This window comes from Panicum virgatum, chromosome 1K (assembly GCF_016808335.1).
Source record: "Panicum virgatum strain AP13 chromosome 1K, P.virgatum_v5, whole genome shotgun sequence".
NCBI classification, from domain to species: domain Eukaryota; kingdom Viridiplantae; phylum Streptophyta; class Magnoliopsida; order Poales; family Poaceae; genus Panicum; species Panicum virgatum.
This window is the reverse complement of record NC_053136.1, coordinates 48,204,450-48,230,153: the sequence shown is the minus strand read 5'-3', so window position 1 is coordinate 48,230,153 and position 25,704 is coordinate 48,204,450. Positions and strand designations below refer to the sequence as shown.

General features: G+C 47.6%; 2 protein-coding genes across 6 annotated transcripts; one reads left to right on the top strand and one right to left on the bottom strand.

Annotated features, from left to right (window-relative positions):
• Window positions 1-6,812: 6,812 nt before the first annotated feature.
• On the top strand, window positions 6,813-23,839 carry LOC120649369 (DNA-binding protein SMUBP-2-like). 5 transcript variants are annotated; one of them, XR_005665245.1, is made up of 9 exons: window positions 6,813-12,294; window positions 12,412-12,695; window positions 13,104-14,141; window positions 21,272-21,440; window positions 21,630-21,787; window positions 21,960-22,682; window positions 23,049-23,279; window positions 23,351-23,636; window positions 23,712-23,839. XR_005665245.1 is itself a non-coding variant. In XM_039926163.1 (6 exons), exons 1-6 carry the CDS (start codon window positions 11,253-11,255, stop codon window positions 22,206-22,208), a joined length of 2,940 nt encoding a protein of 979 aa, XP_039782097.1. In that variant the 5' UTR covers window positions 6,813-11,252; the 3' UTR covers window positions 22,209-23,837. The 5 variants fall into 5 exon arrangements, 1 of the variants encoding a protein (XP_039782097.1); XR_005665244.1 differs by having other exon boundaries at window positions 23,351-23,837; XR_005665247.1 differs by lacking the exon at window positions 23,049-23,279 and having other exon boundaries at window positions 23,351-23,837.
• LOC120649420 lies at window positions 7,944-8,731 on the bottom strand. The gene is made up of 2 exons (XM_039926214.1): window positions 8,187-8,731; window positions 7,944-8,079 (listed from the first exon to the last, which is right to left on the bottom strand). The coding sequence occupies exons 1-2, from the start codon at window positions 8,641-8,643 to the stop codon at window positions 8,033-8,035; spliced, it is 504 nt and encodes a 167-aa protein (XP_039782148.1). The 5' UTR covers window positions 8,644-8,731; the 3' UTR covers window positions 7,944-8,032.
• Window positions 23,840-25,704: the final 1,865 nt, after the last annotated feature.

The following is a 25,704-nucleotide window of genomic DNA, read 5'->3' as shown; positions in this document are numbered from 1 at the left end:
ATGTAATGAGCAAGCAACCTTAGAGCATGAGCAGTGGTTGAACCGGTTCCTGACAATTTATGGACCCATATGAGTCACAATCAGATCAGAATGGTGACTAAAAATTTACAAGAGCATACTAATAAATGAGTTATCGGTACATGCAGAATAAAGAATCGTTGTCCATCCAATCAACTGCTACCACCATCGCTCCTGCTTGCATGTGCAATTTTTTGATCGGTGATGAGTTGGCTCTCATGTACTCCATCCATCCACCGAAGAACGCAATTCTTGCTTTTCGATAAATCAACCAATTTGAACTTTGACTAAGAAAAGCAATAACATTCATCATACAAAATAAGTACCATTAGATTAGTTATAGAATATACTGTCATAATAAATTTATTTGGAGACATAAGAGCTAATACTATTTACTACAAATTTGATTAAATTTAAACTAGTTTGTACGACACGAAACCCATAATTGGAATATTTTGTGGACAGAGTATAACTTCTTTCTCTTCATTCAGGATGTGTATTCTCCTGTCGTTGCATCGACTTCTTCAGGTGAGATTCGGTCACTGGAGATGGGGAGAAGTGAAAGATGAGCATCATTCATACTCTGATATTTGGGGGCCCAAGTTTGAATATTGCTGATCCTGTCTCCTCTGTGGTAGCTGTTTTGCCACTAGGCACTGCACACGTGGCTTGCTCTCTCACTTCGCGGCACCTGCTCTGCGATTGAAGATCTGCACTGACAGCAGAGCAGCGGAGACTTCGAAACACCTCGTGCCGCCTCTGTTCTGACTTCTGAGTGGTGTTTATTTTCAAGCCACGTGAAGGAAGAAAAGGAGCATGCGTTCAAGATGGGGCGTGCAGAAGTGGAAAGTGACAATTATATTCTTAATGAGCAGTGGCAAAATGAGAATCGGCAGGGCGATCCGCGTCCCCCCATGCTGATGCTGTTTGTGATTGCGATGGAGGTGCTCAACATGCGGTTTGACAAAGCACAAGTGGATGGTGTCTTGCAGCCAATTGGACCTCCGGCAATCAAGCATCAATGCCCTTGTTTGGCTGCGGTAGAATTCTAGCGCGCACGCATCTCGAAAAAAAAATCTCGCATGCATGAAGCACTAAATGAAGTCTATTTGCAAAATTTTTTTAGGGATGAGTGTAACTTTTCGCGCCGAATCTAATGACGGTAATTAATCGATGATTTGCTACAGTGATGCTACAGTAACCATCCTCTAATCACGCGGTTAAAGGCCTCATTAGATTCTTCAGGGTCACTAGCGCGGGGGTTCTGAAGTTGGTTTTATAAACTGATTTTGTTTGACACCGTATTTAGTGGTCAAAGTTGTTACTATTCACTAGTGCTACAACCAAACAAGACCAATGCGGCATGTTACCTCACATGAGATCGAAGATGCGTTGGCTGTGAAGGGAACATGCTTCATTGCCGATGTTATCCCAACAAAGACCTCACGTGAATTAGCAAGTTTAAAGATTTGAGTGTGCGTTTGAAAAGTTTAGAGATCTTGATAACACCCCAAGTCAAGTTTAAGGTCTGGCAGTGTATTTTGCTGTTGATTTCGTAGTGTAGATATTTTTTATATGGTTGGTCATGGTTAGAGATATCTCTACATAGAATAAATCTAAAATTTGAAACATAGTGTAGATAACCTAGTTGGGATGTAAATTTTGCCAAACAAAATCTCAAAACTTTGGTGAAATCAACCCACAGTCCATGGACGGTAATTTTGCAAAAGAGCACTCGGACTTTATGAATGCCAATTTTACAAAAGATCCTCTGAACTTTGACAAAATCGATGCACACTCTATTGACAGCAATTTATGAAAAATCTCTCGATTTGGATAAAATCAACCAACATTTTGCCTATGTCACTTTCACATAAAACCTCGTGAACTTTGGCGAAATCAATATGCACTCCACGAACATCAATTTCACAGAAAACTCCCAATACTTTTTGCAAAACCAACTCCCTTAATGTGTATCGGTGACGAGTTAAATCGCCTCTCACACTTACACACTGCATACACCATATCATCGACACCTATGATGACTGCCATATATATGTTTTCTTGCTACAAACGCATGGACGATCCATAGACATATTTCACGCTCCACACCTCACACACATACATTTAATAACCCAAATTAAATTTGACCGAGCCCACAACAAAACTTTATAAGCACTCGCTTCAAAAAAGAACTTTATAAACGCTGATATATATGTTTGTGATGGACCTCTCAGGGCCGCCAACGGCGCGGCCTTTTTCTGGTCAATCCAGATTTCTCTATTCCTTCGGTCCTTGCGGACGAAAGCCACGATTCTCATGGCCCTCTGATCCTCCCAAGCCCACTGTGCATTATCACTGTATGGAGTAGTACCTCCTTGAAACCTGTTGAGAAGAAATAGAGAGAAATTCCATCTTCCCTCTCACTCTGGCACGCACATGTCTCTTTCTCTGCTTCGGCAAGCGACCACCGCCCTATTATGTTCCTCTCAAGACCTGATTCAAAAAAGTAGCAAATCGGAAGGGGGATTTGGGAAGAACTGGGAGGAACCGAGCAAGGGGAAGAAGAACAGATTTGAGGAGAAGCACAAAGAAAATTGGATTCGGGTATCTGTCTCCAACCATCGTCATGCGGCTCTCAAAAGAAAAAACCATCGTCATGCATTTATATCTCACCCGTACACAGCTTCATATCTCACGCGTACACGACCTCAGGCCCAATCAATCCAGCAATCGCATGGGCTTACAACTCTTCCGCCCATATGGGCCTATAACATCGCTGAATACAGCGCAACCATACGAATCAGCCACTCCTGCTCTTAAGAACCTAAGAGCAACTCCAACAGATTGATCTTCCCTTTTCTCTTTTCTCATCATATAAGGAAATTTCCTTTCTCAATTTCAACATATATAAAAGAAGTGCTCCCGCAGATTGATTTTCCCCCCTTTCTATATGAAAAGGGAGATGCGATGTCTCCCCTTTCTATTGGAGATTGGAGAGAAATTATTTGGAATTGAGAAAAAATAAAAAAAGATGGAAAATCAATCTACTGGAGTAGATTTTTTCAACATCAATCCCATATATTGAGAAAAAGTGGAAAGAAGAATAGGGAAGATCAATCTGTCGGAGTTGCTCTAACACAACCAGCCTATCGCAGACCGGATTTCCTATACATCCACGGCCAAGCCCACCCACGCCACGGCTGACGCGAGTTTGGAACCGAGCTCCGCTTGTCGTTTGTACCCACCCCGACAGCGGCTGGCGCTGGCAAGGTGTTTGTCGAAATGCGGGCGCCTGGAGAAATTTCAGAATTTGACACTCAATTCGTGCGTCTCACTGAATTTGATACTCAATTCGCAAGCCTTTTAGAATTTGACACCGTTCTTGCGAATTCTTTCAGTTTGGGTGTCTCTCGTCCCCTTTCTTCAATTTTTCTCTTTTCCATTTTCATTTTAATCAACATGCCACACGAAAAGACGATAATGCCCCTACCTTATCCCTTCAAGTGAACGGATCCATCCCCTCTCTCTCCTATTGAGTTCTCTCCCCCGTTCTCTGTCTCGCTCACTCTAGGGCCACGCACACGGCGTCTTCCTTAGCAACGGCGACTTGCAGCGTGGGGGAGGTTCGCGACTGGTCGCCGCCCGATCATTGGTGGATGCTGCGCCGCACCCGACTTCCGGCTCAACACGTCAGCTGGGAACGCCTGGCCCTGCACGACTGCGGACAGGGAGCTCCCGCATCCAAATCCATGGTGGGCTCTGCTAGATCGATCTTTCTCTGCAGTTGAACATTCATGACACGAATTTTGGTTCCTTGGTTCAACTTCAAATACATCTGTGTGCCACAAGTTTATTCCATCATTCCATGTCATTGCTTAAAAGCAACTGAAATTTCATTGCAAGAATATGTGTACAGGGAACGAAGTTCTTAGTACTAATTAACACACATGGATCGCTCGAATCAAATTGAGGTGCTTAAGAGTCTGATTCCTCTTGCTTGCTGGTTCGCTCGCGAGCACGCAGCTCCCGCCACGAGTCCCTGCCTTTGCGCCCAGCCGCCGCGGCCAAAGCGGCGAGCTCCTTCACCCTTACCGCCATGTCGCCTCGCTACCGGCCACCTTTCCCGCCAACGACAGCTTCCTGTTAAAAGTTCTAGGATCTTAAGCTCAAAATGGAACCACATAGATGACATACCTTGGTCATTAGGGCCTCCCATCTTCTTCTTTCTTAGATCTTGTCTCTGTGTACGTGTGTGTTTTGTGTGTGTCGGTCACAAAACCCCGGTGATGACAGCACGCATGGATCGGGTTTTTTGAACGGGGTTCCCCCCTTCTATTTATATGCCGCTCACCGGGGGGGGGGGGACCGACATCCCATAGTCGATTCCCGTCCCCGATCAGGACGGGACGGGAACGTTCGTTCCCGTTCCATAATTTTCTTCCAATAGTTTATCTTATCGTTTACTGTAGATCATTTAATGAATCACTGTTTAAGCTTTACAGATCACACAGTTTTCTAACATTCTCCCCCTTGATCGTAAGGTTTAAACTTATAAGTTCATTTCTTAACAAAATAGTACATCAAGACAAAAGGATTACAATGGTTAATAATAAACACCATTGAACCCAGTGACTATAACATACTACTTTATTTCGAAACAAACTTCTTTAACTTAGGAGCTCCATGAACTTATTACATCAGACTTATACAAACTTACAGACTCACTCTTTGACAGACAGTACACCAAGACACTAAGTTACAATAGTCAATTAAGTACTACTAAACTAAGTGACTATGGTTCCTGAACAATCTCCGAGGAAGTCCACATTAGGATTATGGGGAGACGATGTCATATTGGTCCCAACTAATCCAGAATCAAGGGTTTATCTACCAGACCCATACCGGTAACGTGATCTTTGAATACACTGGGTGGTAGGCCCTTTGTGAGTGGATCCGCCAACATATAATTAGTGTTTATATACTTAATACTTATTGTCTAATCCTGGATCCTTTCTTTCACAACATGATACTTAATGTCAATGTGCTTGGCACCACTCATTGACTTGTTGTTACTCGAATTGATTGCTGCTGGTTGATTATCGCAGTATAATGTGAGTAGCTTTGAAATGCTGTCAACCACTCTAAGTCTCGGGATAAAATTCTTTAGCCATACTGCCTGCCCGGTAGCCTCATAACATGCCACATATTCAGCCTGCATTGTCGATGATGCAGTAACACTTTGTTTGGAGCTTTTCCACGATATAGCTCCTCATGCGAGTGTGAAGATATAACCTAACATGGATTTCTTAGTGTCAACACATCCCGCAAAATCAGCGTCTGAGTAACCTATGACTTCAAGGTTATCAGACTTTTTATATGTGAGCATGAGATCTTTAGTGCCTTGCAAATAGCGAAAGGTCTTTTGGCTAATTTCCAGTGTTCTGGTCTTGGATTTGACTGAAATCTTCCAAGCATCCCAGTCACAAATGCCAAATCAGGGCGAGTGCACACTTGTGCATACATTATGCTTCCGACAGCTGAGGCATAAAGAATTGACTTCATCTGCGCAGCTTCATACTCATTCTTTGGACATTGGAATTTTCCAAATTTATCGCCCTTAACAATAGGAGCAGGCGAGGCTGAACACTTATGCATATTATACTTTTTCAGCACTTTTTCTATATATGTATTCTGAGATAGCCCCAAGATCCCTTTGGATCTATTTCGGTGAATTTCTATGCCCAGAACATAAGTGGCTTCACCGAGATCTTTCATCTCAAATTTAGAGGTAAGAAACCTCTTTGTTTCCAGCAGTAAATTCTTATCACTACTGGCCAGGAGTATATCATCCACATATAATATCAAGAAGATGAATTTACTCCCCCTGAACTTAGCATAAATGCAGTTATCCCTTTTATTCTCTTCAAAACCAAATTCTCTGATAATTTGATCAAACTTAAGGTACCATTGTCTTGACGCTTGTTTCAGCCCATAAATGGATTTCTTCAATTTACATCCCAAATATTCCTGTCCTTCCACAACAAAACCTTCAGGTTGTGCCATGTATATATTTTCATATAATTCACCATCCAGGAATGCGATTTTAACATCCATTTGATGCAACTCCAAATCATAATGAGCCACAAGTGCCATGATGATTCTGAATGAGTCTTTAGAAGAAACAGGGGAGAAGGTTTTATTATAATCAATGCCTTCCCTCTGTGTAAAACTTTTTGTCACAAGTCTTGCTTTGAACCTTTCGATATTACCCTTGGAGTCACGTTTAGTCTTGTAGACCTATTTACAGCCTACTGTTTTGGCTTCTTTAGGGATTTCTACTAAATCCCATACTTCATTAGCATTCATGGATTCCATTTCATCTTTCATAGCATCAAGCCATTCAGATGAATGCTCATTATTCATGGCCTCTTTAAATGATGTGGGATCATCGTCCAACATCAATTCATTCATATCTTCACTCATATAAGTGACATAATCACTAGGAATAGCTGATCTTCTTTCTTGTTGTGACTTTCTTAGTGGTTGCTCATTATTTTGCTCATTCATCACAACTGGAGGCTGTTGAATATCCTCATTAGACTCATCATTAGGTGCAATACTTGAAGTGGTTGCAGGTGTTTCAACAGGTGTTGTATCAACAGTCCTTTGGACTTGAGGTGCAACATCAGCATGCACAGAGAAAATAGGATCTTGAGTTATGGGCATTGGAACATATTCCCGTTTTTCTTCTAAATCAATTTCCCTGGGAGTCATGCTCCCCCTGATCACTTCATCTTCCAAGAACACAGCGTGTCTTGTTTCAACAAACTTAGTAAACTGATTCGGGTAATAAAATCGATATGCCTTTGACTTATCAAGATAACCAATAAAATGACAACTTATTGTCTTGGGGTCTAATTTTCCCATATTTGGATTGAAAACTAGAGCTTCAGCAGGACAGCCTCACACATGTAAATAATTTAGAGTTGGTTTCTTCCCAATCCATAATTCAAAAGGTGTCTTAGGAACTGATTTGCTAGGAACTCTATTAAGAATGTGTGCAACTGTCTTTAGAGCTTCCATCCATAAATCCACAGGCAAAATGGAGTGACTCATCATACTTTGTACTATATCCATTAGAGTGCGATTATGCCTTTTAGCTACTCCATTTTGCTGTGGTTCACCCGGTGCAGAGTACTGGGCTTTTATGCCATTTTCTTCCAAAAACCTTGCAAAAGGTCCAGTAGTTTGGCCATAAGGTGTATGCCTTCCGTAGTATTCTCCACCATGATCAGACCTTACAATTTTGATCTTCCGATCATGTTGATTCTCAACTTCTGCTTTGAAAATTTTGAACTTGTCTAATGCCTCAGATCTTTCTTTAATTGGATAAATATATCCATAGCGGGAGTAGTCATCAGTGAATATGATGAAAGAATCAAAACCATCCACTGATTTTACATTAAAAGGACCACAAATATCTGTGTGGATTATTTCCAAAACTCCCGTGCTTCGGTTTGCACCTTTCTTGATTTTCTTTGTATACTTCTCTTTGATGTAATCAATGTAATGTTCAACATCTGCATCCGAGAAATTCAAAGGATGGAGGATATCTTCTTTAATGAGATGCTCAATTCTCTCCCTCGAAATATGGCTTAAATGGTAGTGCCATAATTTCGAAGAAGTCTCATTATCATTATATTTTCGTTTGGTACTGACGTTTGCATTTGAGGTGGAATCAACATGATAAGTGGCATCATATAAAGATATTTTATAAAGTTGTTCTCATCTGATGGCGAGACCAACCTCTTTATTGTCATACATAATTATACATCTATGGTCTCCAAAAGTACAACGATAACCATTATCATCTAAGCATGAAACAGAAACTAAGTTTCTTTTCATAGAGGGTACATAAAGATCATCATTCAGCTGAAGTCTAAAGCCAGTATGAAGAGTAAGAGTGAAGTCTCCAATGGCCTTGACTTCTTCTTCAACTCCATTAGCGACTCTAATTCTTCTTTCCCCTCTTCTTAGGGTCCTCCTCGTAGCGAATCCCTGTAAAGAGTTTGCAACGTGAATTATTGCACCTGAGTCAATCCACCAAGAATCAGTGGCATAATCAATATAAAGGGATTCATCAACAAAAGTTATAACATCAGTACCTTTCTTATTGAGCCATTTCATAAAGCCAATGCAGTCCCTCTGACGGTGTCCACTTTTTCCACAAAAGTGATATCCTTCGGGATTTTTTTCTTTTTCCTCTGCACTGGAGCCACCTGCTGGCTTATTCTGCTGGCCTTGCTTAGAAGATTGCCCCTTTTCTTTGAATTGACCAGGCTTAGGCTTAAAGTATTCCTTCTTAAATTTCTTATACCTTTTCTTTTCAGAATGCTTGAATTGATTAGCATGATCAATCCTTTCTGCCTTAAGCCTTTCTTCTTCTTGCACGCACACGGCAATCAACTCATCAATGCCCCACTTTATTTTCATAGAGTTGTAGTTGATCACAAATGGAGAGAACTCCTGGGGCAGTGATGACATAATGAAATGGACAAAAAAACCATCAGAGATTTCCATCTCCATTGACTTAAGCTTGGAAGCCATGTGACATTTCTTCATAATATGCTCCCTTAGACTGCCAGTAGCATCATATTTTTCACCCACCAACCTTTTGATGAGGATGGTGGCATAAGTTTTAGAGGAGCCTTTGAATTGCTCCTCAATCTTAGTAAGATAATCCTGGCAGACTGAGTATCAGGAATTGCTCCTCTTATTGTATCAATAATGGAGCTTCTAATGATCATAAGACATTTTCGATTTGAAATGCTCTATTTTGCCTTTTCTTCATCATATTTCTTTTTCAGGACTTCATAATTTTCATCCTCTGGTTTAGGCTCAACCAGAGGATTCTTATGGAGGGCATAATCAATATCTAGCAGAGCTAGAGTGATTTCCAACTTATCCTTCCATGAAGCATAGTTGGTTCCATTAAGCTGCTCAATATTGCCTAAAACACTGGCAATTTGAGACGCTGCATAAGAGAGAATCAACATCATTAAATAAGCATCTCCTTTTATTGATCAAATCCAAATTAGTTTTGGCCAGAAATGAATAAGAATAATAAAATTTTGTGAATAAGTATTTATTAATCAGCTTTGGTCAGAATAATAAATACAAATCACACTTTATTGAATTTCATGAACTTCTTTTATTAATTCAATCAAATCAGCTTTGGCCAGAATTGATTTGAATTAATAAAATTTTGTGATCAAATAAGCGTCAATTAGCTTTGGCCAGAATGATAATTATTTGTCACACTTAGTCAGAGTAATTATTTGTAGCGGAAATTATTTATAACACATAAAATAATAACTTCGAATGATAAACATAATGTAATCATCAAATATTAAATAAACATAAGAAAATTTCATCATATAATAAGTCTAATTATTATTTGTATCATTATTTGCTAAAACACAATAAAACATCTTTAAAGAATTAAACATTAAATAACATTTATAATCATAATGCTTAAAGATAAAACAATATTTATAACCTAAATTTCAGCATTATTTTGGCCCATAAGCTTTTTCAGCCCGTTACTATGCAGCCCATTATTCATTTCATTATTTTTCCAGAAAAACATAATGAAAATCGGCCCAAACTCAAATTTCGGCCCAGGCCGTTTTCGGCCCGACCCGTTTAAGCACCGCCATACCCTTCCCGGGCTCCAAGCCCAAAAACCTGGGCTTGGGCCGGGAAACCGCCGCCCCTGCCGGCCTCCCACCGGCCCGCTCCGGCCGCGAGATGCGCGCGAGATCCGACGGTCGACGCCGCGCCCGCGCCGCCTTAAAAGGCTGTTCGGCCGTGACCCCCCCAAACCCTAAATCATTTCTCCCCCCCTCATTCTCTTTCCTCACCCGACGGCTGCGGGCGAGCGAGCGAGAGCCACGGCGGCGAGCGGCGTGGAGCGCCTCGCCGGCGCAGCGGAGGAAGACTGCACCGGCGAGCGGCCATGGCGACGGTGGTGGCCTAGAAGGCCCTTTAGGTAAGCCCCCGACCCTTTTCTTTAGATCTTAGGGTTAGGGTTCTTTAGGATTTGGGGATCTATCTAGGGTTAGGGTTTCGGAAGTGGGATTTGGGGTGTTCTTTAGTGGATTTAGGGTTTCGGGCTGCATGATTTGGGTGTAGTTTAACATGACATGGGCATGAACACATAGAAGATGCACAAGAACACTTAAACTAAGCATAATCTGTGTACTCAGAGAGCTATATAGGGTTCCAATTCGATACTAACCAAGCTCTTGATGCCATTGTTAGAAGTTCTAGGATCTTAAGCTCAAAATGGAACCACATAGATGACATACTTTGATCATTAGTGCCTCCCATCTTCTTCTTCCTTAGATCTTGTTTCTGTGTACGTGTGTGTTTTGTGTGTGTCGGTCACAAAACTCTGGTGACAGCAGCACGCATGGATTGTGTTTTTTGAACGGGTCTCCCCTTCTATTTATATGCCGCTCACCGGGGAAGACCCACATCCCATGGTCGGTTCCCGTCCCTGACGACGGGACGGGACGGGAACAAACGTTCCCGTTTCATAATTTTCTTCTATTAATTTATCTTATCATTTACTATAGATCATTTAATGAATCACTATTTCACACAGTTTTCGAACACTTCCATCACCTACTCGACGTCGTCTGCCGTCCACTGCGCGCCTTCCATCCATCGTGGCCGTCAGGTATCCACCCACGGGCGCGCCCTTCCTCCGAACTACTCGCCCCTGCATCTGGAAGCTTCCTTCCCGTCCAGGTCCAGGCATCCGCCGACCGGGGGCTTTTCGGGACCACGGAAACCTTGCCCGGGCGACGTGGGCGCACCCGGGGCACGCCCGCCGGCGAAATCGAACCAGGAGACGGCACTTTACTCGGTCGCCGCCTCGCCGCGCCCTCGCGCGCGTGTGGAGGGGGACGTAGCCGCGCCCTGCGCCACCAGTCGCCGCGGCGCGCTCGGCGTGCCACGCCGTCGCCGGAAAATATCAGCTTGCCACGGAGGATTCATGCACCTGCTGAGCTGAGCCGCGGGTCGGTGATTCCATCAGTTGGCTCGCTCGTTCCCGCGCGCGGCTGCCTCCTCCCCACGCTGTCCCGGCCGCGCTGCTGTGCGAGCGCGTCCGGCGGCGGCGGCTGGGGCCTGGGGGGCCGGACCGGGCCGGCAGCAGCAGCAGCATGTCGCTTGATATACTCTCTGGCAAGTTCCTGTTCTCGTCCTGCGCCGCGGCGAAGCCCCCGAGAAAGGAAGTGATCACGGTTCTCGCTGCCGGTGCCTCGCCGTCGACGCCGTCAAGGTCGAGGTCGTCGAATTCCTCTTCTCTCCGCCCACGGCGCGTGCGGACCGTGCCATCGAGTCCCACTAAGCAGGTGCCACGGCCTGCCGTCCGCAGCACCAGCGGCACCGTGAGGAGGCGAGGGCGGAGGAGCAAGGTCGAGGAAGAGCACGGCGTAGGGGGTGGAGAAAAAGGGGGTGAGTGCGTGCCGTCGAAGGAGGAGGCGTCCATCAGCGTGGGAACGCTGTACCAGAATGGCGACCCGCTCGGGCGGAAGGAGCTCGGCCGCTGCTTAGTGGAGTGGCTCAGGCAGGGCATGGGATCCATGGCGTCCAAGCTCGCCGCGGCCGAACTGGAGGGCGACCTCGCCGGCGCGGCATTGGCTCTAGAGTGGGGGTCGGCGGAAGGCAGGCTTGGGTTCGTGATCCAAGCGCAGCCTTACCTCTCGGCAATCCCCATGCCCCAGGGCCTGGAGGCGCTCTGCCTCAAGGCCTGCACGCACTACCCTACCCTGTTCGACCATTTCCAGCGTGAGCTCCGTGATGTTCTGCTGGGTTACCAGAACCAGGGGCTCATCTCCGACTGGCGAGACACGCAGTCATGGAGGATTTTGAAAGAAATGGCCAATTCTTCGCAGCATCGGGCTGCTGTGCGCAGGACATCTCCACAGCGTAAGGCCATCCACAGCAGCATTGGTATAAGCCTTAAAAAGGTGAGGCTGATGCAGGCCAGAATTGAAGAATTCGTTAGGCATATGTCAGATCTTCTTCAGATTGAGCGAGATGTGGAGCTGGAGTTTACACAGGAGGAGCTGAATGCGACTCCCGTTCTAGATGATGATTCCGAGCCACCCAAGCCAGTTGAGTACCTGGTGAGCCATGGGCAGGCTCAGCAGGAGCAGTGCGACACCATTTGCAACTTGAATGTGATCAGCAGCTCCACTGGTGAGGAAATAATTTTGGTTACTTCTTTTTGTTTTATGTTCAAATTCTATCTTCGGTTGCTTCGACATATTGAATGAGAAAAATGTTTCCTGCTGTCTCAAATCTCCACTTCTGCAGGGTTGGGAGGCCTGCATTTGGTTCTTTTCAGAGTTGAAGGTGGGCATAAGCTGCCTCCAACTACATTGTCTCCGGGAGACATGGTTTGCGTGAGAACATGCAATAGCCGTGGTGAGGGTGCCACTTCTTGCAAGCAAGGTTTTGTTTATAATTTTGGGGAAGATGGTTGCAGCATAACAGTAGCTCTGGAATCACGCCACGGTGATGCCACCTTCTCTAGGCTATTTGGAAAAAGTGTGCGAATTGACCGGATTCGGGGATTGGCTGATGCCCTTACATATGAGGTAATGGAATTCTGGCACAGGACACAAATTTCTCCAATTTCATCATGTTCAGTATTTAAGACCGCTTTGAAACTTGTCAGTGATATGATAAGAATCTTATGTAAATGTTTGTAGTCTATTGTGCTCTGCAACTTTGCCTGGTGCAACTGTGGTTTCTCCAAGCCACTCTGCATTAAAGAATCATTTGACCATCTTTCCATTCCTGAACTGAAATCTTGTTCTACTTTTAGTATACACGGAGATATTTCCTGCATTAAATTGGTAAGAGATAAGCAAACCAGAAGTAGGGAATATATGAAGTAAATGTCCAAAAGGCTGTCCTGTGTATTTCCAACACAATGTTATTCTTATCTTATTACATACTAATTGAGAAGTCTGTCTTATCCACCAAAGCATTTGATTTGGCAGCGTAACCTTGAAGCGTTATTGCTTCTCCAAAGGAACGGTTTACAGAAAGATAATGTTTCCATTGGCATTGTGGCAACACTGTTTGGGGACAGTAAAGACGTGGCGAAGATGGTGAAGAATAACCTGACTGATTGGGATGAATCAAGTGGACCTGACCTGAGTCTATCAGAGAGGCATGCATATGATGCCTCCCAGTTAAGGGCTCTCAAATTAGGCTTGAACAAAAAGAGGCCTGTTCTAATAATCCAAGGGCCTCCTGGCACGGGAAAGACAGTCTTGCTCACTGAGCTCATTGTGCGTGCTGTCAAGCAGGATGAGCGTGTACTTGTGACTGCTCCAAGTAATGCGGCAGTCGATAACATGGTTGAAAGTTTGTCGAGTAGTGGATTGAACATTGTGCGAGTTGGAAACCCCGTTCGACTATCACCCTCTGTTGCTTCGAAGTCCTTAGGAGAGATTGTGAATTGCAGACTTCGACAATTCAGAAAGGAGCTTGAGAGAAAGAGAACAGACTTAAGGAAGGACCTGAGGCAGTGCATAGAAGATGATTCTTTAGCTGCCGGGATTCGCCAACTGCTGAAGCAACTTGGAAGGGATCTGGAAAATAAAGAAAAGGAAACAATTAGAGAAGTGCTCTCCAATGCACAGATTGTGCTATCAACTAACACAGGGGCAGCTGATCCACTTATCAGGAGAACTGGGTGCTTTGACTTAGTAATTATTGATGAAGCAGGGCAAGCAACTGAGCCTGCCTGCTGGATACCTATATTGCAGGGGAAGCGCTGTATTGTTGCTGGTGATCACTGCCAACTTGCACCCGTTATATTGTCAAGGAAGGCCTTGGATGGTGGGCTTGGTAAATCTTTGTTGGAAAGAGCTTCATCATTGCATGATGATTTACTGACGACAAGACTGACAGTCCAGTACAGAACGCATGATTCAATAGCCATGTGGGCATCTAAGGAGATGTACAATGGGTTGCTCCAATCCTCTCGTTCAGTTGCTTCACATCTTCTTGCTGACTCTCCGGTTGTCAAGGTATACACATTTGCACGTTCAGTTTCAGGTGTAAAATGTGGGTCATTTTGCCTACCTCTCTCTGATTCAATGCTCAAGGGCCATGATCAAACTCCCTTGTAGGTGATTTGTTTTTTTAAGCACTAGATGAAAAACATGGAAAAGTTTTAAAATGGCCAATGAATTCACCCCCTTGTTCAATTGAATCTCAAGCCAACACTATTTAATCTCTAATAACCTTTCTTAACTCATCCATCCTATAACCTCCTCCGAATCCTTTTCCTATTTGGTTGTTGTAGGTCACTAGGCTAACTTTAGGGTGTTTATTGAGCTTTAAAAAGTAGGTTTTGCAACTTGATATGCTATGCTTCTAGCAATAAATCTGTTAAGAGCATCCATTTTTTTGTTTTGACATTGAATAAACACTGCATTGGTTTTGCAGCAGTTTCTTGATGCCCTTCCTGAATATGCTTGTTTCATTTCTGATGTACTTTTAGATGGACATCTTAGTTTTTTTTATCATGCATTTCATGAGCTAATCTACCTTTAGGATGTCCTAAAAAAGTTTTGTGTAGTCAAATTGTTTGAGCTAAATGTATTTGAATATTGATAATTAAACATTTGAAAACAATTTGGTCAAATTACTCTTGAAAAGTAATTTCATAATATTATAAGTATTTCTGTGTTTTGTAGATACATTAGGATAGAAATTGGTGTTCAGAATAATGTCTCAGGGAAATTGTTGGTGTATGTGTGTGTGGCCCATATGGCCCAGGTGTTAAGGCCCATCTAGAGGCCCATGTACAGCTACTATATACCCACCTTTCTAGGGTTTGGAGGAATACATACTACTCATTCTCTCCTACATGGTATCATTAGCCTAGCCCTCTCTCTTCCTCTCCGCTGCTGCCGCCGCCGCCGCCTCCATGGCCAGCCGGCCGCCGGCGCCGCCGGCACCACCCCTCTCCTCCTTCCCTCCCCTATCCTCTGTTACAGGCTCCTCTGCTCCCGGCGTTCTTGCCTCTACTCCTCTGTTCCAGGCGCCGCGTGCGTGGCCTGCCTCTGCCGCCGCCGCTCTTGCCGCCGTCGGGGCGCCCCCCCCCGGTGCTCCCCCTCCGGCCGCCCCCGCGGCCCCCGTGGCCCCCACTGCCCCTGTGGCCGGCGCAGGCGCTGCCGCCGCCGGTGCTGCTGCTGCCCACGCGGGCGCGGCTGGCGCGGGTGCAGCTGCTGCCGCCGCCGCTGGTGGCTCTCCTCCTCCCTGGCGCGGGCTGGGTATACCCCCCACGGACGCGCTGTTCGCCGCCGCCGCCCTCCGCGGGAAGGAGCCCCTCGTCCGAAGCTGCTACGGCCGACGCTGCTCTCGCCGCGGCCCTCCTCGCCGCCAAGTCCGAGGCTGCGGCGGCCCAGGAGCGGGTCCGCGCGGCTGCCCTCGCTTGGGAGCGCGAGCGCTCCGCGGCCGACGCTCTCACTCGCCGGGTCGCCGAGGAGGAGCACTACTTCCGTGTCTCCTCCGGCCAACAGCCCGTCATCTCCTTCACCGATCACGGCGCCTCTTCTTCCCACCAGGCTCCGTCCTCTGGTTCTGGACCCCGGCTCGACCCAACCGATCCCATGGTTGCCCAGCTCCACCTTCAGGCTGCCGGCGTCGAGAGCATCAAGGCCTTGGTCTCCATCCTCCTCGACCCCACGTCCTCCTCCTATGGGCGCTGGCGGGACCAGGTCCTCCTCGCACTCCGCTGTTACACCCTCGACGACCACGTCCTCCTCGACACGTCGGTCGAGGCGAGGGACGTGGTGTGGCTGCGGCTCGACAGCGTCGTCATGTCCTGGATCTTTGGGACTATCTCCCTAGATCTACAGGACGTCGTCAGGACTCACGGCGGCACCGCTCGACAGGCCTGGCTGGCGCTCGAGGGGCAGTTCCTCGGCAACGCCGAGTTCCGCGCTCTCCAGCTCGACGCCTCCTTCCGCACCTTCGAGCAGGGGGACCTCTCGGTTGGTGAGTTCAGCAGGAGGATGAAGGGCATAGCTGATGCTCTTCACGACCTCGGGTGTCCGGTGCTCGACCAGATCTTGGTGCTCAATGTCCTACGGGGTCTCAACAGCACCTATGACCACCTGCGGACGTGGATCACCCGACAGAGGCCCTTCCCCTCATTCCTGCAAGTCCCGGACGACCTCGTTCTCGAGGAGATCACCAGGGGTTCCGCGACCGGCTCGTCCTTGTCCTCCTCCACCGCGCTCGTGGCTGCTCCACCGGCTTCCTCCGCCTCGCCAGCCACCTCCCTCCTTGGTGCTCCTCCCACCGGGCAGACTGGGGGTGGGGGGAGGGGGTGTGGTGGTCGTCGTCGGTGGGAGGGACGTGGTGCTGGCACCGGTGGTGGTGGCGGTGCTGGTGGCACTGCTCCTGGTGGTGCTGGCACCGGTGGTGCTGGTGGGGGTCGTTGGGGCACGCCGACTCCTGTTCTGGCTCATGCTTCTGCCCCTGCCTCTGGAGGTACGCTCTGGCCATCCTTCAGCAACCCATGGTCAGGGCGTATCTTGGTGTGGCCGTTTCAGGGTCAGGGGGGCCCTCATCCTCACTCCAGCCGGCGGCCATGTTCACTGGTGCTGCTCTCCTGTTCACGCCGTCCTGTTCCCCGCCCGCTCAGCCCAGCCAGCAGCCGACCTGGTCTGGGGGGTGGGACCAGGCTGCGCTGGCGCAGCCCTTTAGCACCATGGGGCTGACGCCGCCGGTCACCACCAAGTGGATCGCCGACTCGGGTGCCTTCTTCCACACCACCCCAGATGCCGGTATCCTCTCTTCTGTTCGAATCCCACATCCCTCATGTCCTTCATCCATCATGGTTGGCGATGGGTCTTGTCTTCCTGTCACCGCCGTGGGTTCTGCTCCTGATTCTTTCCGTCTTCCCAATGTCCTTGTTGCTCTTTAGATGATTTATAATCTTCTTTCCATTCGCCAGTTTACTGCTGAAAATTCTTGTTCCATTGAATTTGACTCCTCTGGTCTTACTGTGAAGGATTCGGCTTCCCGGCGTCTGCTCCTCCGATGTGACAGCTTGGGGCCCCTTTACACCCTTTGTCTTTCTGCTTCCGCTACTCCGCATTCGACTTCTTCTTCGTCTGCTGCCTTTGCCGCGACGCCGTCTTCCTCCACCTGGCACCGCCGGCTTGGTCACCCCGACCGCGACGTTTTGGCTCAGCTCAGTCGTAGTACCGATGTTCCTTGTACTAGGGCTCCTGTTGAGCACCTCTGTCATGCGTGCCAGTTAGTTCGTCATGTTAGACTTTCTTTTTTCTTCTTCTTCGCATGCGACGCATGTCTTTGATCTTGTTTACTGTGGCCTGTAGACCTCTCCTATACTCAGTATTTCTGGCTATAAATACTATCTGGTGGTGGTTGATGATTTCTCTCATTACTTTTGGACTTTTTCTTTGCGCGCCAAGTCTGAGACTTTTCCCACCCTCCTCCACTTCTTTGTCTGGGTGTCCACTCAGTTCGGCCTCACCATTAAGGCTGTCCAGTGTGACAACGGGCGTGAGTTCAATAACTCCACCTCCCGTTCTTTCTTCCTCTCTCGGGGTGTTCAGTTGCGTATGTCTTGTCCGTATACCTTTCCCCAGAACGGCAAGGCTGAGCGGATGATTCGTATGGCGAACGACGTCATGCGCACCCTTCTGATCCAGGCCTCTCTGCCTCCCCGCTTCTGGGCTGAGAGTCTCCACACCGCCACCTACTTGATTAACCACTTTCCGTCCACTGCTTCACCTTCTCCCACTCCACACCACGCTCTTTTCGGTACCCCCTCCTCGCTACAACCACCTTTGTGTTTTCGGGTGTGCATGTTATCCTAACATCTCCGCCACTGCTCCTCACAAGCTGGCGCCCCGCTCAACACGGTGTGTATTTCTTGGTTACTCCCCTGACCACAAGGGGGTACCGCTGCTTTGACCTCACCTCTCGCCGGGTCCTCATCTCCCGACACGTTGTGTTTGACGAGTCGGATTTCCCCTACTCCTCCTCCTCTACACCTTCTCCTGACCCCGAGTTGGAGTCCCTGTTTTCGCTTGACCCGGTGGCTCAGCCACCTTTGTCTGTCTGTACTTTCCCTGCAGGTTTTCTTAGTACACCGGCACCACTTCCGGTGATCCCTGCTGCGCCACGCGCGGCCCCGGTGCCTGCTGTACCGCCACGCGCTGCCCCAGGACCTCCTGTCGTGCCACGCGCGGCCTCGGTGTCTCCTGCTGCGCCACGTGTGGCCCCGGCGCCTCCTACGGCGCCTGCGCGCTACGCCCAGCCGGTGCAGGTGTACCGGCGTCATTCGGTGCCAGCACCGGCGCCGGACCTGTGGCTTCCGACTCCGGCACCGGAGTCTCCACCGCCACCTACACTGGAGCCGTCGCCGCAGCCGCCTCCACCAACTCGCTCTCGAGTCGAGCCGGCTATGTACCACCCGCCAGTCATCAATCCGGACCCTCGCCATCTTCATCCCATGGTGACTCGGCGGATGGCTTCTCAGCCCGCGACTCTCTCCGCCACCGTGGGAGAGCTGCGAATCTCTCCGGTACCCTCCTCTGTTCGCGACGCTCTGGCGGATCCTCACTGGCGTCGCGCGATGGAAGAGGAGTACGCGGCTCTTCTTGCCAACCAGACGTGGAACCTCGTGCCGCGTCCGTTTGGTTGCAATGTGGTCACTGGCAAGTGGATCTGGACGCATAAGCGTCGGGCTGATGGCACACTGGATCGCTACAAGGCTCATTGGGTTCTCCGGGGCTTCACCCAGCGGCCTGGTGTGGACTACTATGAGACATTCAGTCCAGTGGTGAAGTCTGCTATTGTGCGCACGGTCCTCTCGCTCGCTCTCTCTCGCTCTTGGCCTATGCACCAGCTGGATGTGAAGAATGCGTTTCTCCATAGCACTTTGTCAGAGACAGTCTACTGCAGTCAGCCAGCGGGATTTGTGGACTCCAGTCGTCCGGACATGGTCTGCCGGCTCAATAAGTCTCTCTATGGTCTGAAACAGCCTCCTCAGGCTTGGTATTCTCGGTTTGCCACGTTCTTGCTGACATTAGGGTTCACCGAGGCCAAATCTGACACTTCTCTATTCATCTACCGCTGTGGGGATGAGACTGCCTACCTACTGCTCTATGTTGATGATATTGTGCTCACAGCCTCCAGTCAGCAGTTACTTCAGCGCATCATCTCCTCTCTGCAGCAGGAGTTTGCTATGAAGAATCTTGGTCAGCTCCATCACTTCCTGGGTGTCACTGTTGAGCCTCGCCCGTCTGGTCTTCTCCTTCACCAGCGGTAGTATGCTTTTGATATTCTGGAGCGGGCTGGGATGACTGATTGCAAGCCACGCTCCACTCCTGTCGACACTCAGGCGAAGCTGCCTGCTGATTTGGGTGCTCCCGTGCCTGATCCTACTGCCTACCGGAGTCTTGCCGGTGCCTTGCAGTACCTCACTTTCACCAGGCCGGACCTCACGTATGCCGTTCAGCAGGTCTGACTTCATATGCATAATCCTCGGGAGTCACATCTTGCTGCGCTGAAGCGTCTACTCCGCTACGTCCGTGGCACTGTTGATTTCGGCCTGGTTCTTCACCGCTCCCTCTGCTGAGCTGGTTGTCTACATCGACGCTGACTAGGCTAGCTGTCCGGACACTCGCCGCTCCACTTTTGGCTATGCCGTCTTCCTGGGCGGCAACCTTGTCTCCTGGTCGTCCAAGCGGCAGCCAGTTGTCTCCCGCTCCAGTGCCGAGACGGAGTACCGTGTTGTCGCTAACGGCATGGCGGAGGCGTCCTGGCTACGACAGGTCTTGGCGGAGCTCCATAGCCCGCTCGCCAAGTGCATGTTCGTCTACTGCGACAACATCAGCACCGTGTATCTCTCCACCAACCCCGTTCAGCATCAGTGGACGAAGCATGTGGAGATCGACTTGCACTTCGTTCGCGACAGAGTCGCTATCGGCGATGTTCGGGTCCTCCATGTCCCAACCACCTCCCGGTTTGCTGACATCTTCACCAAGGGTCTCCCCTCATCGACTTTCTCGGTGTTTCGCTGCAGCCTCAACGTAGCAGGTGACTAGTTGTGGCTGCGGGGGGGTGTGCTTTCTTTGTTGCCCAGTCTTGAACTCCGCTGCGCCGGTAGTTCAGACTGCGGGGGGTGTTGGTGTATGTGTGTGTGGCCCATATAGCCCAGGTGTTAAGGGCCATCTAGAGGCCCATGTACAGCTACTATATACCCACCCTTCTAGGGTTTGGAGGAATACATACTACTCATTCTCTCCTACAGGAACGTATTAGATGCAAACCAATCTCTGTGCAAACTATAGAAACTTCAATCTGGATCATCGGATCAACATCCAAGGGGCATGGGGGATTGGGTAATTTTACAATTTGGTCCCGCCCTTGGATTGGGTAATCACACTTTTGCAAATCCTCTCTCCCACCCCCCTGCGCCCCTCCCCTTGGATGTTGATCCGATGGCCCATATTGAAGTTTCCGTAGTTTGCACAAAGATGTTGGTTTGCACCTAATATGTTCCCATGTCTCAGACTGTGTAGCCATGCAAAATGACACGTGACTGAGTGGTGTTGTTTTTACCCAGTCAGTTCTGTTTAGATGTTTAGTTCTTATGTGGTTACACATGTTCACAGATTGTTTGTTTTACGTTTCAGTTCAAGCTGGTTGACAATTATATGAAAATCCCAACAAAGAAAACACTAAGATATTCAGGATATAACCTATTGTTGGAGATTATAAAAGCCTTCAGTATAACATCTTTACCTATTCTAATTGTTTTACTCAATGTGGATTATTTAGCTCATGTTGTTGAAATGCAGATTAGCATGGGCATGTATTTGGGTTCATTTTGTGCTGAACTTCCAAGAACATTTAGTTATATATCATATCTAGATGTGGGAGGTAATTGTTCACATGGGAATTTTATGTGTCGAAGAAACAGTTCGATCCTAACTGCCTCCAGACCAAACCCAAAATGCCTTAATTATTTGTTATTCTACCTATTTATTTGAACGTTTTTTATTTAGGATTTTTTTTCCTTGAATGCACTTTGTGTTGCTACCTATCCTTGATCCTTTAACAAATGTAGACCTGCCAATTGGATCTGATTTTTTTTTTATTTCAGGCAACTTGGATAACACGGTGCCCGCTGCTCTTACTTGACACCCGAATGCCATATGGATCCTTAAACATCGGTTGCAAGGAGTATTTAGATCCTGCTGGCACAGGCTCATTTTATAACGAAGGGGAAGCAGATATAGTCAAACAGCAAGTTCTTAATCTTGTACACTGTGGTATATACACATCTTTTACTTCTTTGCTTGAAAACTGCTCGATGTTCTATCATCCTTTTCTTTTCCGTCCTTGTGTCAGTCCTGACTGATTATACATAAGGATTAGCATTGATCAGCAGATCCCAATTGTCCCTATCTTTTTATGCTTGGGCTATGGAACTGACAAGCGCCTAAAAATAATGATTGTAGGAGTGTCTCCAACTGCAATTGTTGTTCAGTCACCCTACATTGCTCAAGTGCAATTGTTAAGAGAGAAGCTAGAAAAATATCCAGAACTTTCTGCTGTTGAGGTTTCAACCATAGATAGCTTTCAGGGGAGAGAGGCAGATGCAGTGATCATATCAATGGTAAGCATAATAGCATGTCTGCTCTATTTCTGATTCCTGCATCATACAAGTATGAACGGGATTCACAGTGGCTGTGCCGATCCAATAACAATTCATTTCATTTTCCATTTCAAACTCCTTGAGGCTGCAACGTACTTCTACTGATCAATATGTATCTGTGTATCAATTCTAGGTTCGGTCAAATCCACTGGGAGCCGTAGGGTTTCTGGGCGACAGCAGGCGCATCAATGTGGCTATTACAAGGGCACGCAAGCACATCACTGTGGTTTGTGATACCTCCACTATTTGGCACAGCACCTTCCTGGCCAGGCTTCTTCGCCATATCAGGCGGTATGGGCAAGTAAAACACGTTGCCCCAGGTTCCTTGGACGGAGTTTCTGGCCTCGGCTTCAGTCAACCTACTCTCCCCTCTATCAGTTGACACACAGGAAATTACAAACAGCTGAAGGCTTTGTACATACACACGGAATTGGAAGCTGAGAGGTCATATGGCCGGCCTGTTCTAGATATATCCATGAAGAGGATTCAAACAGTGATTCATGGATAGACAGCCAAGAGCGTCACAAGGTTGTGACACATGGGCAATCTTCTGTTCAACTTAACTGGGGTCTGGGATGATCCATTTTATTTTTTGAACTGATGCACAGGAGGATGAGTATTCAGGAAGGGAACCTTCAATCTCCTGAGTATCACTAACCTCTTGCTTGCCTGACACGATGCTCCTATCGCTGTAAAATAAGTTACTGTCAACAAGTATACGGGATACCCAGTACAGATTACAGACATGTACAGCACATTGACAGTTTCATAATTGAGTTCCAGACATTTCATTCTGTGCTTTTAATTTGGAAGCTACAGACTTGGAGCAACATGTCATGCTGTCGACATTTGCAAGGTATCTCTGAACTATCCTTTCTTCCAACTCCAGTCTTTTCCCTGTCATGGCTGTTGAATTTCGTGCTGCTCCTCTGCATCATGTGCGTGTAGTCCTCCCTATCCTGGGAAATCAATAGATCATGGAGGGATCCAGCTCCCCCCACACGCAAATGAACTTTCCTCATATTATCCTTTCGTATCCTGCTGCAATTTTCTAATATTGTGCTGCAATGCAATGCAATGCAATCTCACACCATTGGAGTTCTATCAACAGAAGCGAAGTGCATTCCCTCCCACATGAAATATTTTCCACAACACGATTCTGTATGCTACTTGTACCCTTGTGTAATATCATGTGCATTTTTTTTCTTTTTTGCATACGGAGTATCATGTATGGGAGCTTTCAAAGTTGGGCGCTGAAGCTGCAACCAGCCATGTGTACTGACAGACAAACTCACATTTGTCAAATGGGCTGATAGACACATACATCTCTGGCTGGCAGTATTCTAGGCTGATAGACACATACACATACTTGGGACAAGATTGCCAATCGAGCCTATCGAGGCCAAATGGTTTGCGATTGTTGGTGGTGGCGAACTTCCCCTCTGTCATTAGAGTGAGCCTTGAATGAGTAACCTTTGTTTTCTTGCGATCAGAGCCTCACAATTTTGTCGATTTGTATTGCAGTTTGTGAGCAATTATCAGGAACGCAGAATCGCCAGCCAGAAAACCTGCGGTCTTTATTTTCACTTGCATTTCTAGCGGTCCAGGAGGAGTGGACTGTCCCCTCCAAGCATCAGATCTTTCTCCCATGGCCTCTTGGTCCATCAGCTCTGATGTTACGCAGGACACTAGCCAACCTTTACTCTGTAAGGGCATTTTCTGAATGTAATTGTCTGTCTGATTCTTGTGAATCTCATGTGTTTCAAGCAGACCCTAGATCGGTACAAGAGCAATGCCAGATCACATCAAGGTGAGACATTCTTTGAAGAATGCTTGCTCCTCCAAGTTTCCGAGTAGTCGCCGTTTCAACTTTCATGTGCAACAGCCCAAGATTCCACGGAAAACCAAACTGCGCTCCATGTTAATTCTTTTCAAATTGTAAGTCATTCCAACTTTCTTGAGAAGTCAAACTATTTTATGTTTGACCAAAATTATAAAAAAAAATTACAAAGATTTATAGCACCAAATAGATATACTATTAAAATATGTTTAATGAAGAATCGAATGATACTAATTTGGTATCATAAATGTCTGTACTTTATTGTATAAATTTGGTCAAATTTGAAATGGTAATGCTACAGTATGGACATCCGGAATTTTAAAAAAAATCGGACACTCCGATGTTGTTTCAATAGATAAGCATCAATGTTGCAACCATTGTTTCTACATATTTCATAATGGATGTTGCATGAAACATAGAGTTCATGTTGCGGCAAGAATATTTCTATCCTAGAGTCAAACGACAGTCATTTTTAACATACCATTGTTTCATGTTACGAATAGTGATCTCTGATGTTGCACTAATTAATTTTCAATGTTTCGTCAAAGCGTCCTATGCATCAGACCTCCGGCCGCTAGTAGCTACAAAATTGAAATACTTTAACTCTCCAAGAAAGTTAGAATAACTTACCATTTGGAACGAAAAAATTAAATCGTAGCAGCAGTATGTCCCGGCAGATTCTGCTTCTGCCTTCCGAAACATCCTCATCGCCGAGGCTGACTGACAGACTCCATCACTCCTCAATCGCTCACGGCTCACCAATAAAATCTCTCAGGCCGATCCGGAGCACCACGTCCACTGCGCGCAATGGCAACCGGTGGAGGTCACATTATTATTTCCAAATTTTCATGTGATCACCTACCTGCATACGAGCCTGTGATAGCAGCCTGCAGGTTTTATTTGTGAACAGGGCCGGCGGCATGAGGATTTTTGCGCCGGGCAAACGAGCGGTGCTCATGGCGCGCAGGTGATCCCGATCGCCCACGGCCCACCCACCAACACGGGTCGACAGATATTGTCGCATCGCCGTCGCCGCGGTTGCTGTCCCATCGACTCCATGATGCCGCCGCCCTCGTCTCGCACTGGCCGTGAAGATCCGACGCCATTGCAGCTCCCTCCTGCCGATTTCATTTTCACCGCGGCCACCAATCATCTTTTTTCACCGCGAGCCACCAATTACCCGGAGATGCTTGCAAGCTGCATCGATCTGCGCCGATCGGGTGGAGTGGACGCAACGGCGATCGGTGCACGGGTGAGACATAGGTTATAGTTATCCGCTTGTTCCTCCGATGGCGCGTGAAGTTGACGGGATGGTGACGGCGACCGGGGGCGTCGCCCGCCGCTGCCGTGCGCTCCGCTCCACCCGTCGGGTCGCCGCTGCACCTGTGGTCCTCCGGCCTCGCTCCGCTGTGCGCTGCAATGTTCGTGTGGGGGCGACTTGTTGGCGACAGATATTACCGGCCGCCAGGTTTGTTTGGTTGTGCCATGTGGGATTGCCGCTGTATGGATCATCAGATTCTTACCATAAATAATATGGTGGTGGTGTTGCTTGCGCGCGCCCATCGGCAATGATTCCTACCAACAAAAATCTGAACGAACTGAGGCTCCCTGATGCTGAGCTCATACTTCACACTTGCAGAGCAGGTGCTTCTGAATTACCTTCTAATTCTCTCACAATCCGAGCAGCAAGAGAGATCTCAGAGAAAGGAAACCAATATTTTTCTTTTGAAGAACCAGGAAATCGATAAGTTTTTTTGATCTTAGGAAATCAATAATTGAAGGAACAGTATTGCGCTCGTGCTTCATGTTTGGTATCTGGCGAGAGAAGATTGGGCGGCCATCCATGGAGGGGAACGGGAGGACCATGGCGACGAAACAGGGAGCATCAGAGGGCGATGAGTGGTGGGTGTGGGGCATCGGGCCGAGGGGGGCTACCGGCTACCGCGTTGGAGTGCAACGGCAAGCAATCAGAGCAGGTATTATGAGAGGCTGCGAGTCGGCGGAATCTCACGTGGAGGAGAGAGAAGAGAGGAAAGAG

Coding starts and splice junctions, on each gene's coding strand:
- LOC120649369 (XM_039926163.1), top strand. CDS start 11,253: ATGTCGCTTGATATACTCTCTGGCAAGTTCCTGTTCTCGTCCTGCGCC. Junction 12,696..13,103: donor CTGATGCCCTTACATATGAG/GTAATGGAATTC, acceptor TTGATTTGGCAG/CGTAACCTTGAAGCGTTATT. Junction 14,142..21,271: donor CTGACTCTCCGGTTGTCAAG/GTATACACATTT, acceptor TTTTTATTTCAG/GCAACTTGGATAACACGGTG.
- LOC120649420 (XM_039926214.1), bottom strand. CDS start 8,643: ATGAAGAAATGTCACATGGCTTCCAAGCTTAAGTCAATGGAGATGGAA. Junction 8,080..8,186: donor GAAATGGCTCAATAAGAAAG/GTACTGATGTTA, acceptor AACTCTTTACAG/GGATTCGCTACGAGGAGGAC.